General features: G+C 46.6%; 2 protein-coding genes and 1 long non-coding RNA gene across 3 annotated transcripts in view; 2 read left to right on the top strand and 1 right to left on the bottom strand.

Annotated features, from left to right (window-relative positions):
* Positions 1-365: 365 nt before the first annotated feature.
* On the top strand, positions 366-2495 carry LOC121845334. The gene is made up of 2 exons (XR_006082520.1): positions 366-1600; positions 1918-2495. It is a non-coding gene; the product is annotated as an uncharacterized LOC121845334 (long non-coding RNA).
* Positions 2496-3844: 1349 nt separating this feature from the next.
* Positions 3845-8368, top strand: LOC112237904 (zinc finger protein 420). The gene is made up of 3 exons (XM_024406501.2): positions 3845-3947; positions 4478-5342; positions 5617-8368. Exons 2-3 carry the CDS (start codon positions 4752-4754, stop codon positions 8308-8310), a joined length of 3285 nt encoding a protein of 1094 aa, XP_024262269.2. The 5' UTR covers positions 3845-3947; positions 4478-4751; the 3' UTR covers positions 8311-8368.
* Positions 8369-12857: 4489 nt separating this feature from the next.
* The window catches only part of LOC112238771 (poly(A)-specific ribonuclease PARN), a 35109-nt gene continuing 27685 nt past the window's right edge, over positions 12858-20281 (bottom strand). The window contains exons 24-26 of the mRNA XM_042316478.1: positions 15437-15503; positions 15148-15308; positions 12858-13356 (exon numbers count right to left, since the gene is read on the bottom strand). Of these exons, the coding sequence (XP_042172412.1) occupies positions 13310-13356; positions 15148-15308; positions 15437-15503 (275 nt within the window). The 3' untranslated portion in view covers positions 12858-13309. The remainder of the gene's footprint in view (positions 13357-15147; positions 15309-15436; positions 15504-20281) is intronic.

The following is a 20281-nucleotide window of genomic DNA, read 5'->3' as shown; positions in this document are numbered from 1 at the left end:
GGTATGGATTTACCTCCCTACATGTGAAGCTAGGTAAGGTATGCATTCACCTCCCTACATGTGAAGCTAGGTAAGGTATGCATTCACCTCCCTACATGTGAAGCTAGGTAAGGTATGCATTCACCTCCCTACATGTGAAGCTAGGTAAGGTATGCATTCACCTCCCTACATGTGAAGCTAGGTAAGGTATGCATTCACCTCCCTACATGTGAAGCTAGGTAAGGTATGCATTCACCTCCCTACATGTGAAGCTAGGTAAGGTATGCATTCACCTCCCTACATGTGAAGCTAGGTAAGGTATGCATTCACCTCCTACATGTGAAGCTAGGTAAGGTATGCATTCACCTCCTACATGTGAAGCTAGGTAAGGTATGCATTCACCTCCCTACATGTGAAGCTAGGTAAGGTATGCATTCACCTCCCTACATGTGAAGCTAGGCTAGGTAAGGTATGCATTCACCTCCCTACATGTGAAGCTAGGTAAGGTATGCATTCACCTCCCTACATGTGAAGCTAGGCTAGGTACGGTATGCATTCACCTCCCTACATGTGAAGCTAGGTAAGGTATGCATTCACCTCCCTACATGTGAAGCTAGGTAAGGTATGCATTCACCTCCCTACATGTGAAGCTAGGCTAGGTAAGGTATGCATTCACCTCCCTACATGTGAAGCTAGGCTAGGTACGGTATGCATTCACCTCCCTACATGTGACGCTAGGTAAGGTATGCATTCACCTCCCTACATGTGAAGCTAGGCTAGGTAAGGTATCCATTCACCTCCCTACATGTGAAGCTAGGCTAGGTAAGGTATGCATTCACCTCCCTACATGTGAAGCTAGGCTAGGTAAGGTATGCATTCACCTCCCTACATGTGAAGCTAGGCTAGGTAAGGTATGCATTCACCTCCCTACATGTGAAGCTAGGCTAGGTAAGGTATGCATTCACCTCCCTACATGTGAAGCTAGGCTAGGTAAGGTATGCATTCACCTCCCTACATGTGAAGCTAGGCTAGGTAAGGTATGCATTCACCTCCCTACATGTGAAGCTAGGCTAGGTAAGGTATGCATTTACCTCCCTACATGTGAAGCTAGGCTAGGTAAGGTATACATTGAGAATGTTTGTTGTCAGTCGAGAGAACCGGGGACGATGTGTGTGGAAAACGGTGTATTTTATGCTAGTTGCCCCAGTAAATAATTGTACAGCACAAGAGTCGAAGGAGTCGAAGAAACTGGACATATTGTCGCTGCGGCAGAAAAGTTGCTGGGTTTGCAAGAGTTCATAGCTGAAGACCTAAAAATGCTACTGGCAGGTACTGAAGATTTTCCACCCTCCCAGGTTCCTGAGCCTCAGTAGGGATTGGCTTTGCTGTTTTTAACAGAATAAAATAGGATGTTTTTGTTCAGTTTTTTGTTGTTGCCGTTGGTAGTCTGTATGGATTTCTCCCCAACCCCCAACTCCCACAATGCTCCTGTTTTGTGAGATCTTTTTGTTTTCATCCCACACAGTAGGTGGTGGCGTGCCCCTCTGTTTGTTTGCGGACTGCCATAATACCATAGAAGAAGAACAGCTAGCTACAAGACAACAGCGTTAAAATCGAGCTGGTGAGTAAAGCATCTACCAATAAAAGGGTCATCCACATGATGTATTTGGTAGCTAGGTTTACATAACCGTTGACACAAGATGGCACCAACAGACATGGTCACCCTAGCTCATAGTTGGCTATTTTATTTATTTAACCAGGAAAAGCTATGAGCTTCTAACTTTGCAATATTTTTATTTTTTGTGTGTTATTTGTAACATTATTTGCTCAGAACATTTTTTTGTATTATTATCTACAGCCGAAAATAACTTTTGGATATTAGATGAGCATGAATTTGACTTCTTGACCTGGATTCTTTATTTGAACTTTCTGAGACAGGTAATTATTTTCATCCCGGGAGCTGCACTAAAACACTGACGCCAGAGAAGAAGGAGCCCTAGTCAGACACAGGTGGTGTGCATACCATCCACCGCTTCAGAGTACATTATTCGTTAACGTTCAGTCCCTGGACAATAAAGAAGACAAGCTCAGGGCGAGGATCTCCTTCCAGAGAGACATCAGGGACTGTAACATACTCTGTTTTACGGAATAGTGTCTCTCTCTGGATATATTGTCTCCCGTCCATTCAGCCCGTCCATCGCTCCGACAGGAAGAAAGAATTCCCCAGGAAAAATCTAATCACATTTAATTGGTCACATATTCAGCAGATGTTATTGTGGGTGTAGCGAAATGCTTGTATTCCTAGCTCCAACAGTGTAATAATATCTAACAGTAATACACATGAATCTAAAAGTAAAAGAGCAAGATGTATATGTGATGTATAGATATTATGGACAGTATGTGGAAAGAATATTTTGTATATCTGTAGAATTCGTAGGATAGAATACAGCATGTACATATGAAATGAGTGTTCTCTTATTAAAGTGAGGCGGAAGGGTTTGTTTCATGATTAACAACTCATGGTGTGATTGTGGTAATGTACAGCAACTCAATTGCTTCTGTTCTCCTGATCTGAAATACCTCACCATCACATACCGACTGCATCACTTCATGAAAATGGTTTTATTTGGTCATCGTCACTGCCGTGTCCCCGAGCCGATCCCGCAACGACAAAACAATGCTATTTATCATCATTGTTGCTAGGGACCCTTTAACAGGCAGCTCAAACCTGCAGTTGAGATCATTTGAACAAATATTTTATCAAACAAACAATGCTATTTATCAGACTCACATATTTTATCATCTCAAACAAACATTGCTCATCCTATTTTATCATCTCAAACAAACAATGATGCTATCTACAACTATCATCTCAAACAAACAATGCTATTTATCAGACTCACATATTTTATCATCCTGTTTCCATTGCTCATCCTTCACCAACTGTTGGGTCACAAGGTGAATTGGGGAAGGGAACCAAAAATGTCTGCAGCACTGAAGGTCCCCAAGAACACAGTGGCCTCCATCATTCTTAAATGGAAGAAGTTTGGAACCACCAAGACTCTTCCTAAAGCTGGCCGTCCAGCCAAACTGATAAATTGGGGGAGAAGGGCGTTGGTCAGGGAGGTGACAAAGGAACCTGATGGTCACTCTGACAGAGCTCCAGAGTTCCTCTGTGGAAGATGGGAGAAACTTTCAGAAGGATAACCATCTCTGCAGCACTCTGCTAAATCAGGCCTTTGTGGTGGAGTGGCCAGACAGAAGGGGCGGCAGGGTAGCCTAGTGGTTAGAGCGTTGGACTAGTAACCGGAAGGTTGCAAGTTCAAACCCCCGAGCTAACAAGGTACAAATCTGTCATTCTGCCCCTGAACAGGCAATTAACCCACTGTTCCTAGGCCGTCATTGAAAATAAGAATGTGTTCTTAACTGACTTGCCTAGTTAAATAAAGGTAAAAAAATAAAATTAAAATACATTTTAAAAAAGCAGCTCCTCAGTAAAAAGGCACATGACAGGCAACGAGGTTCTCTTGTCTGATGAAACCAAGAATGAACTCTTTGGCTTAAATGCCAAGTATTACGTGAAGCATGAGGGTGGCAGCATCATGCTGTGGGCAAGTTTTTCAGCGGCAGGGACTGGTAGACTAGTCAGGCTCGAGGCAAAGTACAGAGAGATCCTTGATGAAAACCTGCTCCAGAGCACTCATGAGCTCAGACTGGGGCGAAGGTTCACCTTCCAACCGGACAACGACCCTGAGCACACAGCCAAGACAACGCAGGACTGGTCCTAGTACCCCTGGTTGAGAACCACTGCTCTCCTCTCATGTCATGTCCTTTCTCAGCCTCCGTACTTTGTTGTCCCCGCCCCTTGGTTTCTTTTCTCCTGGAACGTGAACAGGGCGCGTTTGAAAAGCTAGTAGCTAATAGCACACTGCTAAATACAGGGAAATATTTTTCCTTAAATCGAGCTGGTAAGTTAAGTATTAGGTATCTACCAACAGTCATAAAGGTCGTCTAAACGTTGTAATTAGTTGATAGGTTTGCTTAACCGTTAGCTTGGCTAGCTACCTGCTCTGTTTAGCTTGGTAGCTAGCTAGCTAATTGCTCCTGCTAACTCATTTGAAGCTGTGCTCAAATTGAGTCGATATAATAATACAAGTATTGTTTTCTGCTGACTGGTAGCTACATGCAGATCGATTGTAGCTGTGCATAATCAATTAGTTACTGTTGTACTTGATGTTCCTCTTTTCTTAGCCTGTTAGCTAGCGGAATAATGCTTCCGGGTTGGATCCTTCAAAATAAAATCCCTCATGGGAACATTGAAATGTCATTAAATCGGTAAATAAATGTGTCACTGATATTGTTCTATTAACTAAAGATACAAATTCATTATACAAAAGGTAAATATTTGACACACTTGACTAAAATAGAATCGAAATATACATGTAGATATTTAATAGTACAAACAGTTGTTTCACTCCATATCCTCCTATGTACACAGGTGACCATACAAGATCTGTTGTTATGAGACTCCAGTTCTAGAAGACTTGTGAATAAACACAGCCCTCTTGGCACACACTGATTGAATCGACGTTGTTTTCACATCATTTTAATTCAATTACTTTGAACCAACATGGAATAGACCTTGAATTGACGTCTGTGCCCAGCGGGAGGAGAGACACCTCAAACTTGTGACGGCTCCATTCAATAACTAGGTTTATTTATTATTGCTGTTTTTTTTTTTAACCAAGAAACATTCTAACTCGACAGACAATATGAGTCAAAAGAAGGGAACATTGATGGATGAAATCGAAAAGAGTTTATGGAATTTAACTGAGGACAATTTACGCTCCCTGTGTGAACGTCATGGCCAAGATGCATCCGAAGTTAAAGGAATCGATCACCGCTCGTTGCGGCGTAAAATCATGGAGGAAATGTGGGACAATACGGATTCAATGAAATCGGTGGAGCAGGGAACGTCTTGGTTAGTCCAACTGAAAGAGGACATCAGAAGGATGCTGGAGGATGCTAGTGGTGCACCCGTGAGTCCCAGCAAAGCCGATGAAGATGATGATCCTGTAGATTGCGATGAAGAATGGAATGGAGAGGGAGGGGCTGGGTTACCTAGCAACAGGTTGGAGGTGGAGCCCATGAGTCCCAGCCAATCTGATGATGATAATGACGCTGCAGACTGTGACGCAGGGGACACGGATTGGTTGCCTAGCAATGGGCTGGAGGCAGAGTCCACGAGTCCCAGCCAGTCCGGTGATTGTGATGCTGCAGACTGCGATGAAGAATTGGACAGGGAGGTCAGGGATGGGCTGGAGGTGGAGTTATCTCCAGAGAAGCATACACCAGAGCAGAAGGTGAATATTTATTTTCCCAGTCAGAAAGTGAGTATTTCTTTTTCACAGTCAGAAAGTGAGTATTTAGTTTGTTTCTCAATTGCTTTCATTGATTCCTCAACAACTTATGCAAGGCTTTGGGAGAATATTGGATGTTCTTCCTCTTAGACTTTCTCCTTTATTGAGAAGGAGGAGGTTGAGTAAATCGAGGAATTGAAAGACTTCAAAGTTCATTGACAGGCAGGAGAGGGTTTCCCATCCTGATTAATTAAGTCTCTTTTTTTCTGATTTCTAGGACAAGCGTCTCCCACCGAAGACCCTGTGTCGTGCCTCTCCCAGTACCGCCTTAATCTGGGGTCTGAAGAGGGTGTCTGTGCAGCTGATGGACTGCAGGAAAACACCAGGGCAGAAAACCTCCAAGAAAACCCACTCCTGTCCTCAGTGTGGGAAGAGTTTTGCCACAAAAGACATTCTGGAGCGACATCTGCTAACTCACACTGGAGAGAAACAGAAAAATATATGCGCTGAATGTGGAAAAGTATTCAGTACATTTTCCAGCCTTACCAGGCATCTGAAAACACATACTGGAGAGAAATGTCATGTTTCTGAAACCACATGCTCTGAATGCGGAAAGACATTCAGTACACATTCCAGTCTTAGGAGACATCTGCTAACTCACACTGGAGAGAAACCGTACGTTTGCCCTCGTTGTAAGAAAGGTTTCAATGATCCAGGAAACTTGAAGAAACACCTTAGGAGAGCTCACCCAGGAGAGAAGTTGGGTGTGGAGAGGCTCTACCGTGAACCGTGTCCTCACTGTGGGGAGAAGTTTCCCACAAAGAAGGCTTTGGAAGAGCACCTGGTAACCCACACAGGAGAGAAACCTCACCAGTGCTCTGACTGCGGGAAGGGTTTCAAGGAATTGTCTAGTCTTAAGAGGCATCTGAGAACTCATACTGGGGAGAAACCATACATTTGCCCTCGTTGTGGCAAGCCTTTTAATGATCCAGGAAACTTGAAGAAACACATAAAAAGAACTCACTCCAGAGAACATTCCAAAGAGAAACCTTCCGAAAACAATGTTGGTTCTTCAGAACAGGAGGAGACCGTAAAGAAGCCAGTCCTTCATCCATGTTCTCACTGTGGGAAGAAGTTGTCAACCAAGACAAGACTAAACATTCACCTGAAGACCCACACTGTAGAGAAACCTCACGTCTGCCCCGACTGCGGGAAGAGCTTTGCTTTCCGTCCCTCCTTGACCAAACATCAGAAACTTAGTCATTCAGAGCACGGAGGAGTGAAACGGCACGAATGTTCAGTCTGTGGGAAAGTCTTTAATCAACCAGGAGCCTTGAGGTCCCATCAAAGAACCCACACTGGAGAGAAACCTCACCTCTGTGCTGACTGTGGGAAGAGTTTCTCTTTCCAGTCATCTCTGAAAAGACATCAGGCACTTCACGCAGCAGGTAGTGCGAAGCCCCACATGTGCTCTGTCTGTGGGAAAGGCTTTAGAGATTCTGGATACTTAATAAAACATCAAGCCATCCATTCGGAAGAGAAACCTCACCTCTGTTCTGATTGTGGAAAGACTTTTGCATCCTTATTTACCTTAACGAATCATTCCAAATTGCATCGTTTAAACCGAGACCAATTCCAATGCCCTGAATGCAAGCGCCATTTCCCAACAAAGGAAAGGCTGACAAGCCACCAGAGAACGCATACCGGGGAGAAACCATTTCGCTGCTCCCAATGCCACAAACGCTTCTCTCACTCAAGTAGTTATCAAAGGCACCTTCGTATGCACACTGGGGAGAAACCCTTCATTTGCCCCCTTTGTGGGAAGCAATTTAACGACTCTTCGAATCTTAGAACACATGTTAGAAGACATAAAGGAGAGAAGGTAGGCAAGACACAGGTCTCTGAGCCATGCCCTCAATGTGGGAAGAGGCTGGCTTCTAAGGCAGGGTTAGAGACTCACCTGCGGACCCACACTGGAGAGAAACCTCACCTCTGCGCCGACTGCGGCAAGAGCTTCGGCTTCCACTCAGCTTTGAGAAGACATCAGAAAACGCAGCACGGAGAACAAGTAGCGAAGCCGCACGTCTGCTCTGTCTGTGGAAAAGGTTTCATGGAATCTGGAGCGCTGAAGAAACATGTGGTGACCCACGAGGAGAAACAGCACCTCTGCCCCGACTGCGGGAAGACCTTCAGGGTGGTTCAGGCCTTGTCAAATCATCAGAGAACCAAGCATCAAAAAACGAACAAGGAAGTAAGAGAGAAGAATCCGTTCCTGTGCCTTACTTGCGGCCAGGAATTCAATTCAAAGCATAGATTGGTAATCCACGAGCGAAAGCACACAGGAGAGAAGCCTTACCAATGCTCCCATTGCGACAAACGCTTCACTGAGAAGTCATACATGAAACGTCACCAGACGGTGCACACGGGAGATAAACCTTTCCAATGCTCCGTCTGCGACATGAAGTTTTCGCATGGTGCATCTTTAATACGGCACCGCCTAATACACTCAGGTGAGAAACCGTACCACTGCACTTACTGCGACAAGAGTTTCTCTCAGTCAAATACGCTGAAAACACACATACTAACGCACACCGGAGAGAAACCGTACCAGTGCCCCGACTGCGGGAAGCGTTTCACTGAAAAGAAAGCCATGAAGAAACACCAGCGCAACACACACGGAACAGAAACACACAGCAACACACACGGGTCAGGGGCACACAACTCTGCTTTCTCTTTGCCTGGTAAAAAACAGAGATTGAGTCAAGACCGGAGCCCTCGAGCAAAGCCGTACCAATGCCCTGACTGTGGCAAGTGTTTCTCAGAGAAAAGAGCTCTTACGAAACACCAGACGACACACCGGAGAGACAGCGCCCCCTATTGGTCCGGTATACTGCAGCGATGGAGTCAAGACCCGCAACACTCTAATACTGACTCAGACTCTGACCAAGACCAAGACTGGACCTCTTTATAAAGACTCAGACCAAGACCTCTTTTTAAAGACTCAGACCAAGACTGGACCTCTTTATAAAGACTCAGACCAAGACCGGAGAGACTCAGACCTCTTTTTGAAGACTCAGACCAAGACTGGACCTCTTTATAAAGACTCAGACCAAGACCGGAGAGACTCAGACCTCTTTTTAAAGACTCAGACCAAGACTGGACCTCTTTATAAAGACTCAGACCAAGACTGGACGATTCAGACCAAGAGAGACTCAGACCTCTTTATAAAGACTCAGACCAAGACCGGACCACTTTATAAAGACACAGACCAAGACTGGTCCTCTTTATAAAGACTCAGACCAAGGCAGGAGAGACTCAGACCTCGTTATAAAGACTCAGACCAAGACCAAGACTGGACCTCTTTATAAAGACTCAGACCAAGACTGGACCTCTTTATAAAGACACAGACCAAGACAGGAGAGACTCAGACCAAGACTGGACCTCTTTTGAGAGACTCAGACCTCTTTATAAAGACTCAGACAGGGCCTCAGTATTGACCCCCAGTCAGATGAGCCCAGGACCTCGTTTAAACAGGGCAGATAGGATTGTGTTGTCTTGTTTTGGCCAGCAGTTCTTCAGGCTTTTCCCCTTCTTCACACTATGTCAACCTTCAGTATGCGAATTCTGCTGAATTTTGTTTCAATTTTGCAATTTTGTTTCGTTGCATGTTGTATTGAGACTTTTCTCAATTATATAACATAATATATATATATTTTTTTTTTAAAGAGTAATTGCACCAAGAGCATGAGAAGATCATTCTTTCAACCAAAGATCATTTGGTTGAAAACACCAAGATGATGAGATCAACACTCCATCTTCGGTATAAACAAGCTGAGGGATGGGAATGGGGGAAAACAACCTCAAATTCATAGACATGGCAACAGAAAGCTGAGGGATGGGAATGGGGGAAAAACAACCTCAAATTAATAGACATGGCAACAGAAAGCTGAGGGATGGGAATGGGGGAAAACCTCAAATTCATAGACATGGCAACAGAAAGCTGAGGGATGGGAATGGGGGAAAACAACCTCAAATTCATAGACATGGCAACAGAAAGCTGAGGGATGGGAATGGGGGAAAACAACCTCAAATTAATAGACATGGCAACAGAAAGCTGAGGGATGGGAATGGGGGAAAACAACCTCAAATTCATAGACATGGCAACAGAAAGCTGAGGGATGGGAATGGGGGAAACAACCTCAAATTCATAGACATGGCAACAGAAAGCTGAGGGATGGGAATGGGGGGGAAAACAACCTCAAATTCATAGACATGGCAACAGAAAGCTGCCCATAGCATTTTACACAGCTACCGTTTACAACCATTGGATTTAAAAATGGATTCATTTATTGATTGACTGTTCTTTGTCCTTCAAGATAACATTTCCACAACTCTTTAGTTACACACCAAGAAACAAGACAATTAGAAACAAGCGCCCATCCACCACACACATACCTAAGAGACTCAATGAACTTAAAGTATATTGACATGTTTCACAGTGGTGTATAGCAAATCACGTTTTTGTTTTACATTTTTAGGGCTCTATTTCGATCAGATCCAGTTTAGTGGTGTCGGAGGTAGAACTGCGTTAGAGCTGTCAAATCCATAAGCGTCTCCTGGCGTTATACCTCAAGCGGACATTGCAATCGGTTTTGCACAGTCACAGAAATCCCACGCAGCCCTTGTTCAGACGTTGGAGCACTGAAATGTGATGTGATCTACAGCCAGTTGAATGATTTTTAAATCCGAGTGTATTCTTTCTATGTATAGTCGACAGCTCCAACAGTTCCCTCTCAGAAGACACCAAAACATCTGCTATGTCGGTTGATGATCTCATTGAATCTAGGCCTAAGTGTATATACTTTGGCAGATGATATTGAAGAATGTTGTGTGTTTCAAAAGGCTGTTTTTGAGTCTTATGGAAAAACATCATGGAAACCGTGACAGTAAACCTGTTTGAACTGAATGCTGATGTTGTAGTTTTTGTCTTCAGTTATTTGACTGTCTGGTCAGTGGAAAGTTTTACAGCAGAGCCAGAGATGATCAATATGGACATCAGGACGACCTGGCATGGTGACTCCTTGCTGTCCCCAGTCCACCTGGCCGTGCTGCTGCTCCAGTTTAAACCGTTCTGCCTGTGATTATTATTTGTTATTATTAATAAAATAAATTATAAATTCTTAATATTACTTATTAACTGGCCACCCCTCAGCCTGGTTCCTCTCTAGGTTTTGGCCTTTCTAGGGAGTTTCTCCTAGCCACCTGTATTGCTTGCTGTTTGGGGTTTTAGGCTGGGTTTCTGTACAGCACTTTGAGATCAGCTTATGTACGAAGGGATATATAAATTTGATTTTAATTTGACATGAAGTGTATTCATTGGAGGTGCAGTTAGATAATTATATACACATGTCATTCAGACTAACACTGTCCAGATATAATTGCTCCTGGCGTTCTAGCCTGAAGTGCCAGGCAGTTGTATAATTATATACATGTCATTCAGACTAACACTGTCCAGATATAATTGCTCCTGGCTTTCTAGCCTGAAGTGCCAGGCAGTTGTAAAATTATATACATGTCATTCAGACTAACACTGTCCAGATATAATTGCTCCTGGTGTTCAAGCCTGAAGTGCCAGGCAGTTGTAAAATTATATACATGGTCATTCAGACTAACACTGTCCAGATATAATTGCTCCTGGTGTTCTAGCCTGAAGTGCCAGGCAGTTGGGCGCCTTCATTGGCAGCGACGTAAGAAACATTTAAATTGTGATCTGGTCTGCGCCATCATACCAATGACCAGGGTTGGCACTTCACAGGCAAACTGACAAGACATTTAGAAAAAACATCTTCCACTTCTAGAAATTGAAGGATAAACTGACTGGAGCTCATTTCTAATAAAAAAACACATGATACCTTAAGGTTTGATTATAATTGTCAAGACGTAGGTGATGTGGATCTGTCTATACATGTTTGTGTTGGGGGAAAAAATATATACAAACTGAACAATAAGAAAACGCCTACACCGACAAGCTGAGACGTGACCGTGGATATAGAACAGTACTAAATAGATCCTACACCGACAGCTGAGATTTTCTGTATCCACGGCAAGGTTACATCTCAGCCGTCGCTGTCGGATCTATTTAGTACTGTTCTGTATCCATGGCAGCGTTACATCTCAGCCATTGGTGTAGGATCTATTTAGTACTGAAACGTCGCCATGGATATAGAACACTACTAAATAGATGAAAAAAGGAAAAACACTGGATTACTAAGAAACGTTCTTTAATTGTTCCTGTTCATAAGGAAATATTTGTTGCGACATTTTTCATACAAAAACAGCGTATTCTTTAACGTTGACACGTTTTGCATTGATACAATATTTGACACAGTTGCAAGGGAGGACGTTTACAACGAGGGGAAAGTAAAGACCCCAAAAATAAAAGACATTTAAACGCCACAACAACAAAAAAGTCGTCCATACAAGTAATAATGCCACTAGACTGTCTGTTGTAGGGAAAAGACCAACCACGCCAAAAAAAAACACACCTCTTGTTGTTTCACAAAATGGCTCTCTATTCCCTTTCTAGTACACTGCACTATACAGGGCCCTATTCCCTAGTACACTGCACTACACAGGGCCCTATTCCCTTTCTAGTACACTGCACAGGGCCCTATTCAGTACAGGGCCCATTCCCTTTCTAGTACACTGCACTACAGGGCCCCATTCCCTTTCTAGTACACTGCACTACAGGGCCCTATTCCCTAGTACACTGCACTACACAGGGAGCCATTTAGGACACACTATTAGAGAAGGTTCTAGCAGGATCTATAAAATTAGAGGGGAGGGGCTTTAACTTTATACACATTTTTTTATTTTAAAAAGGAAGTTAAACTACATTTAAAATCCCACTACAGCACCAGGACAGTGTTACACTAGAATCAGTCAAGTGGCATTGGGGGGGTTTAAGAGACACTTAATGATGGTTCACGATGAACGGGTCACGGAGGCAACATTTTTTTTACAGTTAAAACTAAACCGGTTTGGCACCGGTAACAGACAGTGAGGGGGAAAGATTTCAGACTCGGTGACAGTAACTAGGAGGTCGTGGAACAACGAGCCTGGCCTGGTGTTCGAGATGATACAACGTAGAAAATACACACCACACCATGACACGATTCCCTCTTCTACAGAACAAAGAAGCGCATCAAATCTAGATAGTGTATTTCTAGATGAATATTCTATAACGTTGATCCTCATGGAACACAGACCCTGGCTGTGAACCAAATGGCCCCCATTCCCCTATATAGAGCACTAGTTTTGACCAGAGCGCTATTGACCCTGGTTAAGAGTAGTGGAACAGAGATCAGGCTGTGAACCAAATGGCCCCCATTCCCTATATAGAGCACTAGTTTTGACCAGAGCGCTATTGACCCTGGTTAAGAGTAGTGGAACAGAGATCAAGCTGCCATTTCAGAGCCTGGTGGGTTAGGCGAGTAGAGCCTGGGTGTGAGTTCTCTCTGTACTGAACAGCTGTCAGTAGCGCCACAACATGCAGAGTGGTAACTACCTAATCCATCACGATACAGGGGATTTATCAATCAATCAGAAATGAAAAACAGTGCGAGCAACAACAAAAAAAGCAGTGAAAAAAATATTTGGGACACAATAATCCACAGTGCACTAGTTTGAACCAGAGCTCTATTGGCCGTAGTTAAAAGTAGTGTACTATATACGGATTAGGGTGCCATTTGGGACAGTTTTTTTCTTTCCTAAAGAATATCCTGCTATACCACATGCTGAGGACTCCTATCATGATTTATGGCTTCGTTTCTCTCAGCCAGTCAGATAAGTGCAGCTGGTTGAAACTTCAGGCCTCGTTCCAAACCCGGTCCTAGGGGGTAGGAGTCAAGTGGCCAGGGGTAGGAAGTAGGAACCCAGGTGGTAAGGAGCCAGGATCTCGGGTTCCATCGCTACCAGACCTGAGGTACGTCGAACAGAGAAGACGTCGTCTCTGCACCTAGAGGGAGGGAAAGACGAGACACACAGAGACAGTTCCCAGTCAGTCAACCTGAGGAACACCACTGGTGTTTCGTTGTCCTGGTGATGATGCTGCGGACCACTGTTCCAATATAGAGAAGCAGAGAGCAAACACACAGCCAAGCTGTTAGGTTCCAACTTATCAGCGTCTGGCACCAGAGGATGTTCCCTCCACAGATAAATTAGACTATTTAGTGATTTTTAAATACTTTAGACGGTTTGATTTCCTTCCAGATAAATCTAGACCGAAGTTCTTATTACTGGAGCCGAAAACAAGAGAGAATCTGGCCACACATTTTGAATTCACCAGCAGTAAAGGAACCTTGATATAACAGACACATCCTTTTTATTACCAGCAGGCTTGACTCCTGTAATGCTCTCCTGTCTGGTCGACCCAAGACAGACATTGATCAACTGCAAAACCATATCCAGAACGCTGCAGCGTGGGTACTGAGGAGAACACACTTTACACCGGTTTAAAAAGGTCTCTGCACTGGCTGCGAGTTTATTCAAAATGTTCAGATTCTTCTATTGATTTTTAAAATCAATCCATGATTTGTGCACCTCAATACAGGTCAGACATGCTTTTAAGTGATGTACCCACAGCAGGTCCCTCAGGTCCTCTGGCCTTTTAACTCTCCCAAAGCCTCAGACCAAGAGGCATGGAGAGGCAGCCTGTAGTAACTATACCCCAGCCTCTGGAATAACCTGCTAGAGAACCTGAGGGGGACCAAGAGGCAGCCTGTAGCCTCTGGAATAACCTGCTAGAGAACCTGAGGGGGCCAAGAGGCAGCCTGTAGTAACTATACCCCAGCCTCTGGAATAACCTGCTAGAGAACCTGAGGGGGACCAAGAGGCAGCCTGTAGTAACTATACCCCAGCCTCTGGAATAACCTGCTAGAGAACCTGAGGGGGACCAAGAGGCAGCCTGTAGTAACTATACCCCAGCATCTGGAATAACCTGCTAGAGGACCTGAGGGGGACCAAGAGGCATGGAGAGGCAGCCTGTAGTAAATATACCCCAGCCTCTGGAATAACCTGCTAGAGGACCTGAGGGGGACCAAGAGGCATGGAGAGGCAGCCTGTAGTAACTATACCCCAGCATCTGGAATAACCTGCTAGAGAACCTGAGGGGGACCAAGAGGTAGCCTGTAGTAACTATACCCCAGCATCTGGAATAACCTGCTAGAGGACCTGAGGGGGACCAAGAGGCATGGAGAGGCAGCCTGTAGTAAATATACCCCAGCCTCTGGAATAACCTGCTAGAGAACCTGAGGGGGACCAAGAGGCAGCCTGTAGTAACTATACCCCAGCCTCTGGAATAACCTGCTAGAGAACCTGAGGGGGACCAAGAGGTAGCCTGTAGTAACTATACCCCAGCCTCTGGAATAACCTGAGAGAACCTGAGGGGGACCAAGAGGCAGCCTGTAGTAACTATACCCCAGCCTCTGGAATAACCTGCTAGAGAACCTGAGGGGGACCAAGAGGCAGCCTGTAGTAACTATACCCCAGCCTCTGGAATAACCTGCTAGAGAACCTGAGGGGGACCAAGAGGCAGCCTGTAGTAACTATACCCCAGCATCTGGAATAACCTGCTAGAGGACCTGAGGGGGACCAAGAGGCAGCCTGTATAACTTACCCCAGCATCTGGAATAACCTTTAGGGGGACCATTTTTTTTTTTTTTTTTAAACGACACATTTGTAACTTTGCATTTCCTTGAGGTGCTTTTTAGTGGTTTGGTTGTTAGAACGTGGCTCTCACTCGTCTCACCATCAGTCTTCCTCATCCTGTTGTTCTTGCGGCTCTTCTTGCTCTGAATGGTTGAAGGCTGCTGTTGCCATTCGCCCGTCGCCGGATCACTAGCGTCGTCTCCCGCCTCCGACCCCGCCTCTTCCTGGATCGGACTCATGCTCGACGAATCAGACTCAGACCTACAGGAAACGGCAACCAAATCACAGGCGTAACTTCCTTCAACGAACACCCAGGTAGTTTTTCCAAGTTTTAAGGCAGCACTGAAAGCACTGGAGTCACGTGTTCAACTGTACACATCTTTACTTACTGAGTTTTCAGCCAGCCTTCTGACGTCTTACTGTCCACTACTCCTGCATACGTCCGTACACACACCCCTAGAGACAACACAGACCCACAGATCAGACCCCCTAGAGACAACACAGACCCACAGATCAGACCCACACCCCTAGAGACAACACAGACCCACAGATCAGACCCACACACCCCTAGAGACAACACAGACCCAAAGATCAGACCCACACACCCCTAGAGACAACACAGACCCACAGACCAGACCCACACACCCCTAGAGACAACACAGACCCACAGACCAGACCCACACACCCCTAGAGACAACACAGACCCACAGACCAGACCCACACACCCCTAGAGACAACACAGACCCACAGACCAGACCCACACACCCCTAGAGACAACACAGACCCACAGACCAGACCCACACACCCCTAGAGACAACACAGACCCACAGACCAGACCCACACACCCCTAGAGACAGACCCACAGACCCGACCCACACACCCCTAGAGACAACAGACCCACAGATCAGACCCACACACCCCTAGAGACAACACAGACCCACAGATCAGACCCACACACCCCTAGAGACAACACAGACCCACAGACCCACCCACACACCCCTAGAGACACAGACCCACAGACCACTAGAGACACAGACCCACAGACCCGACCTACACACCCCTAGAGACACAGACCCACAGACAGACCCACAGACCCCTAGAGACAACACAGACCCACAGATCAGCCTACACACCCCTAGAGACAACACAGACCCACAGATCAGACCCACACCCCTAGAGACAACACAGACCCCCTAGAGACACAGACACCCCCAGACCCACAGAGACACCACAGACCCACAGATCAGACCCACACCCCTAGAGACACCACAGACCAGACCCACACACCCCTAGATACACCACAGACCAGATCCACCACAGACCAGATCCACACACCCCTAGAGACACCACAGACCCACAGACCACACCCACACCCCCTACCCCAGACAGACCCACAGACCACACCACCCCTAGAGACACCACAGACCAGATCCACACAGAGACACCAGAGACAGATCAGATCCACACCCCCTAGAGACACCACAGACCAGATCCACACCCCCCTAGAGACACCACAGACCAGACCACACCCCCCCTAGAGACACCACAGACCACAGATCAGATCCACACCCCCTAGACACACAGACAGACCACAGATCAGATCCACACACCCCTAGAGACACCACAGACCAGACAGACACCAGAGACACCACAGACCCACACCCCCTAGAGACACCACAGACCAGATCCACACCCCCCCCTAGAGACACCACAGACCAGATCACATCCACACCTAGAGACACCACAGACCAGATCCACACACCCCCCCTAGAGACACCAGACAGACCACAGATCAGATCCACACCCCCCCCTAGAGACACCACAGACAGATCCACACCCCCCTAGAGACACCACAGACCACAGATCCCACACCCCCCTAGAGACACCACAGACCACAGATCAGATCCACACACCCCTAGAGACACCACAGACAGATCCACATCCACCCCCTAGAGACACCACAGACCCACACCCCCTAGAGACAGATCCACACCCCCTAGAGACACCACAGACAGACCACACCCCCACCTAGAGACAACACAGACCACAGATCAGATCCACACCCCCTAGAGACAACACAGACCAGACCAGATCCACACCTACCCCCTAGAGACACACAGACCACAGATCAGATCCACACCCCCTAGAGACACCACAGATCAGATGTTTCTTGACCACATCAGTGTTTGCATTTAAACATTTTGTTCCTGATTTGACTCTGGTGGTGGATATATACACTTAGTTACTGTCTGTCTTCTAGCAGGGGACCTACACCACATCAGTGTGTGATCCACACCCCTTCTAGCAGACAGTGTACAGACCTTACATCTGTCTTCTAGCAGGGGAGTGTGTGTGTGTGTCCTTACTGTCTGTCCTAGCAGGGGATGTGTGTGTGTGTCCTTACTGTCTGTCTTCTAGCAGGGGAGTGTGTGTGACCACATCCTTACTGTCTGTCTTCTACAGGGGAGTGTGTGTGTCCTTACTGTCTGTCTTCTAGCAGGGGAGTGTGTGATGTGTCCTTACTGTCTGTCTTCTAGCAGGGAGTGTGTGTGTGTGTGTCCTTACATCTGTCTTCTAGCAGGGGAGACCACAGACCCTCTGTCTGTCTTCTACAGGGAGTGTGTGTGTGTGTGTCACTGGCTGTCTTCTAAGGGAGTGTGTGTGTGTGTGAAATACTGGCTGTCTTCTAGCAGACAGTGTGTGTGTGACCACATGGCCTTCTAGCAGGGGACACCCCCTGAGACACCACAGGCTGTCTTCAGCATCCACAGTGTGTGTGTGTGTGTGACCTTACTGTCTGTCTTCTAGAGGGGAGTGTGTGTGTGTCCACTGTCTGTCTTCTAGCAGGGGACCACAGTGTGTGTGACCCTTACTGTCTGTCTTCTAGCAGACAGTGTGTGTGTGTGTCCTTACTGTCTGTCTTCTAGCAGGAGTGTGTGTGTGTGTGTCCTTACTGTCTGTCTTCTAGCAGGGAGTGTGTGTGACCAGTGTCCACACTGTCTGTCTTCTAGCAGGGAGTGTGTGACCAGATCCACACCCCCTAGAGACACCACAGACACTGTCTGTCTTCTAGAGGGGACCTACAGACCAGTGTGTGTGTCCACACCCTGTCTTCTAGAGACAGTGTGTGACCAGATCCTTACTGTCTGTCTTCTAGCAGGGGAGTGTGTGTGTGTGATCCTTACTGTCTGTCTTCTAGCAGGGGAGTGTGTGACCAGATGTGTCCACTGTCTGTCTTCTAGCAGGGAGTGTGTGTGTGTGTGTGTGGCAGTGTAACCTTACTGTCTGTCTTCTAGCAGGGGACCACAGTGTGTGATGTGTGTCCTTACTGTCTGTCTTCTAGAGGGGAGTGTGTGTGTGTGTGTGTGTGTGTCCTTACTGTCTGTCTTCTAGCAGGGGAGTGTCCACACTGGCTGTCTTCTAGCAGGGGAGTGTGTGATCAGATCCTTACTGTCTGTCTTCTAGCAGACAGTGTGTGTGTGTGTCCACACCTGTCTTCTAGAGACAGTGTGTGTGTGTGTGTCCTTACTGTCTGTCTTCTAGAGGGGAGTGTGTGTGTGTGTCCTTACTGTCCCTTCTAGAGACAGTGTGTGACCAGATCCACACCCTGTCTTCTAGAGGGGAGTGTGTGTGTGTGTGTCCACAGACTGTCTTCTAGCAGGGAGTGTGTGTCCTTACTGTCTGTCTTCTAGCAGGGGAGTGAGTGTGTCCTTACACAGAGGGGAGTGTGTGTGATCAGATCCACACTGTCTGTCTTCTAGAGGGGAGTGTGTGTGTGTGTGTCCTTACTGTCTGTCTTCTAGCAGGGGTGAGACACCACTGTGTGTGTGTGTGTGTGTGTCCACACTGTCTGTCTTCTAGAGGGGAGTGTGTGTGTGTGTGTGTGTCACCACTGTCTTCTAGAGTGTGTGTGTGTGTGTGTCCCCTTACTGTCTGTCTTCTACAGGGGAGTGTGTGTGTGTGTCCTTACTGTCTGTCTTCTAGCAGGGAGTGTGTGTGTGTGTGTGTGTGAGACAACCTTACTGTCTGTCTTCTAGCAGGGGAGTGTGTGTGTGTGTGTGTCCTTACTGTCTGTCTTCTAGCAGGGGAGTGTGTGTGTGTGTGTGTGTGTCCTTACTGTCTGTCTTCTAGCAGGGAGTGTGTGTGTGTGTGTGTGTCAGTCCACTGTCTGTCTTCTAGCAGGGGAGTGTGTGTGTGTGTCAGTCCACACTGTCTGTCTTCTAGCAGGGACAGACCACAGTGTGTGTGTGTGTGTCCTTACTGTCTGTCTTCTAGCAGGGGAGTGTGTGATGTGTGTGTCCTTACTGTCTGTCTTCTAGCAGGGGAGTGTGTGTGTGTGTGATGTGTCCTTACTCCTGTCTTCTAGCAGGGGAGTGTGTGTGTGATGTCCTTACTGTCTGTCTTCTAGCAGGGAGTGTGATGTGTGTGTCCTTACTGTCTGTCTTCTAGCAGGGGAGTGTGTGTGATGTGTCCTTACTGTCTGTCTTCTAGCAGGGGAGTGTGTGTGTGTGTGTCCTTACTGTCTGTCTTCTAGCAGGGGAGATGTGTGATGTGTCCTTACTGTCTGTCTTCTAGCAGGGGAGTGTGTGTGTGTGTGTATGTGTCCTTACTGTCTGTCTTCTAGCAGGGGAGTGTGTGTGTGTGTGTGTAGTGTCCTTACTGTCTGTCTTCTAGCAGGGGAGTGTGTGTGTGTGTGTGTGTACACTGTCTGTCTTCTAGCAGGGAGTGTGTGTGATCAGTGTCCACTGTCTGTCTTCTAGAGGGGAGTGTGTGTGTGTGTCCTTACTGTCTGTCTTCTAGCAGGGGAGTGTGTGTGTGTGTGTGTCCTTACTGTCTGTCTTCTAGCAGGGGTGTGTGTGTGTGTGTGTGTGTGTGTGTGTGTGTGTGTGTGTGTGTGTGTGATATATCCTTACTGTCTGTCTTCTAGCAGGGGAGTGTGTGTGTGTGTGTGTGTGTGTGTTACTGTCTGTCTTCTAGCAGGGGAGTGTGTGTGTGTGTCCTTACTGTCTGTCTTCTAGCAGGGGAGTGTGTGTGTGTCTGTCTTCTAGTGTGTGTGTGTGTGTGTGTCCTTACTGTCTGTCTTCTAGCAGGGGAGTGTGTGTGTGTGTGTGTGTGTCCTTACTGTCTGTCTTCTAGCAGGGGAGTGTGTGTGTGTGTGTCCTTACTGTCTGTCTTCTAGCAGGGGAGTGTGTGTCCTTACTGTCTGTCTTCTAGCAGGGGAGTGTGTGTGTGTG

The sequence above is a fragment of the Oncorhynchus tshawytscha genome, unplaced genomic scaffold (genome assembly GCF_018296145.1).
Source record: "Oncorhynchus tshawytscha isolate Ot180627B unplaced genomic scaffold, Otsh_v2.0 Un_contig_3519_pilon_pilon, whole genome shotgun sequence".
Taxonomy (NCBI): domain Eukaryota; kingdom Metazoa; phylum Chordata; class Actinopteri; order Salmoniformes; family Salmonidae; genus Oncorhynchus; species Oncorhynchus tshawytscha.
Note: the sequence above shows the minus strand (reverse complement) of the source record. Positions and strands in the feature narration are given on the sequence as shown.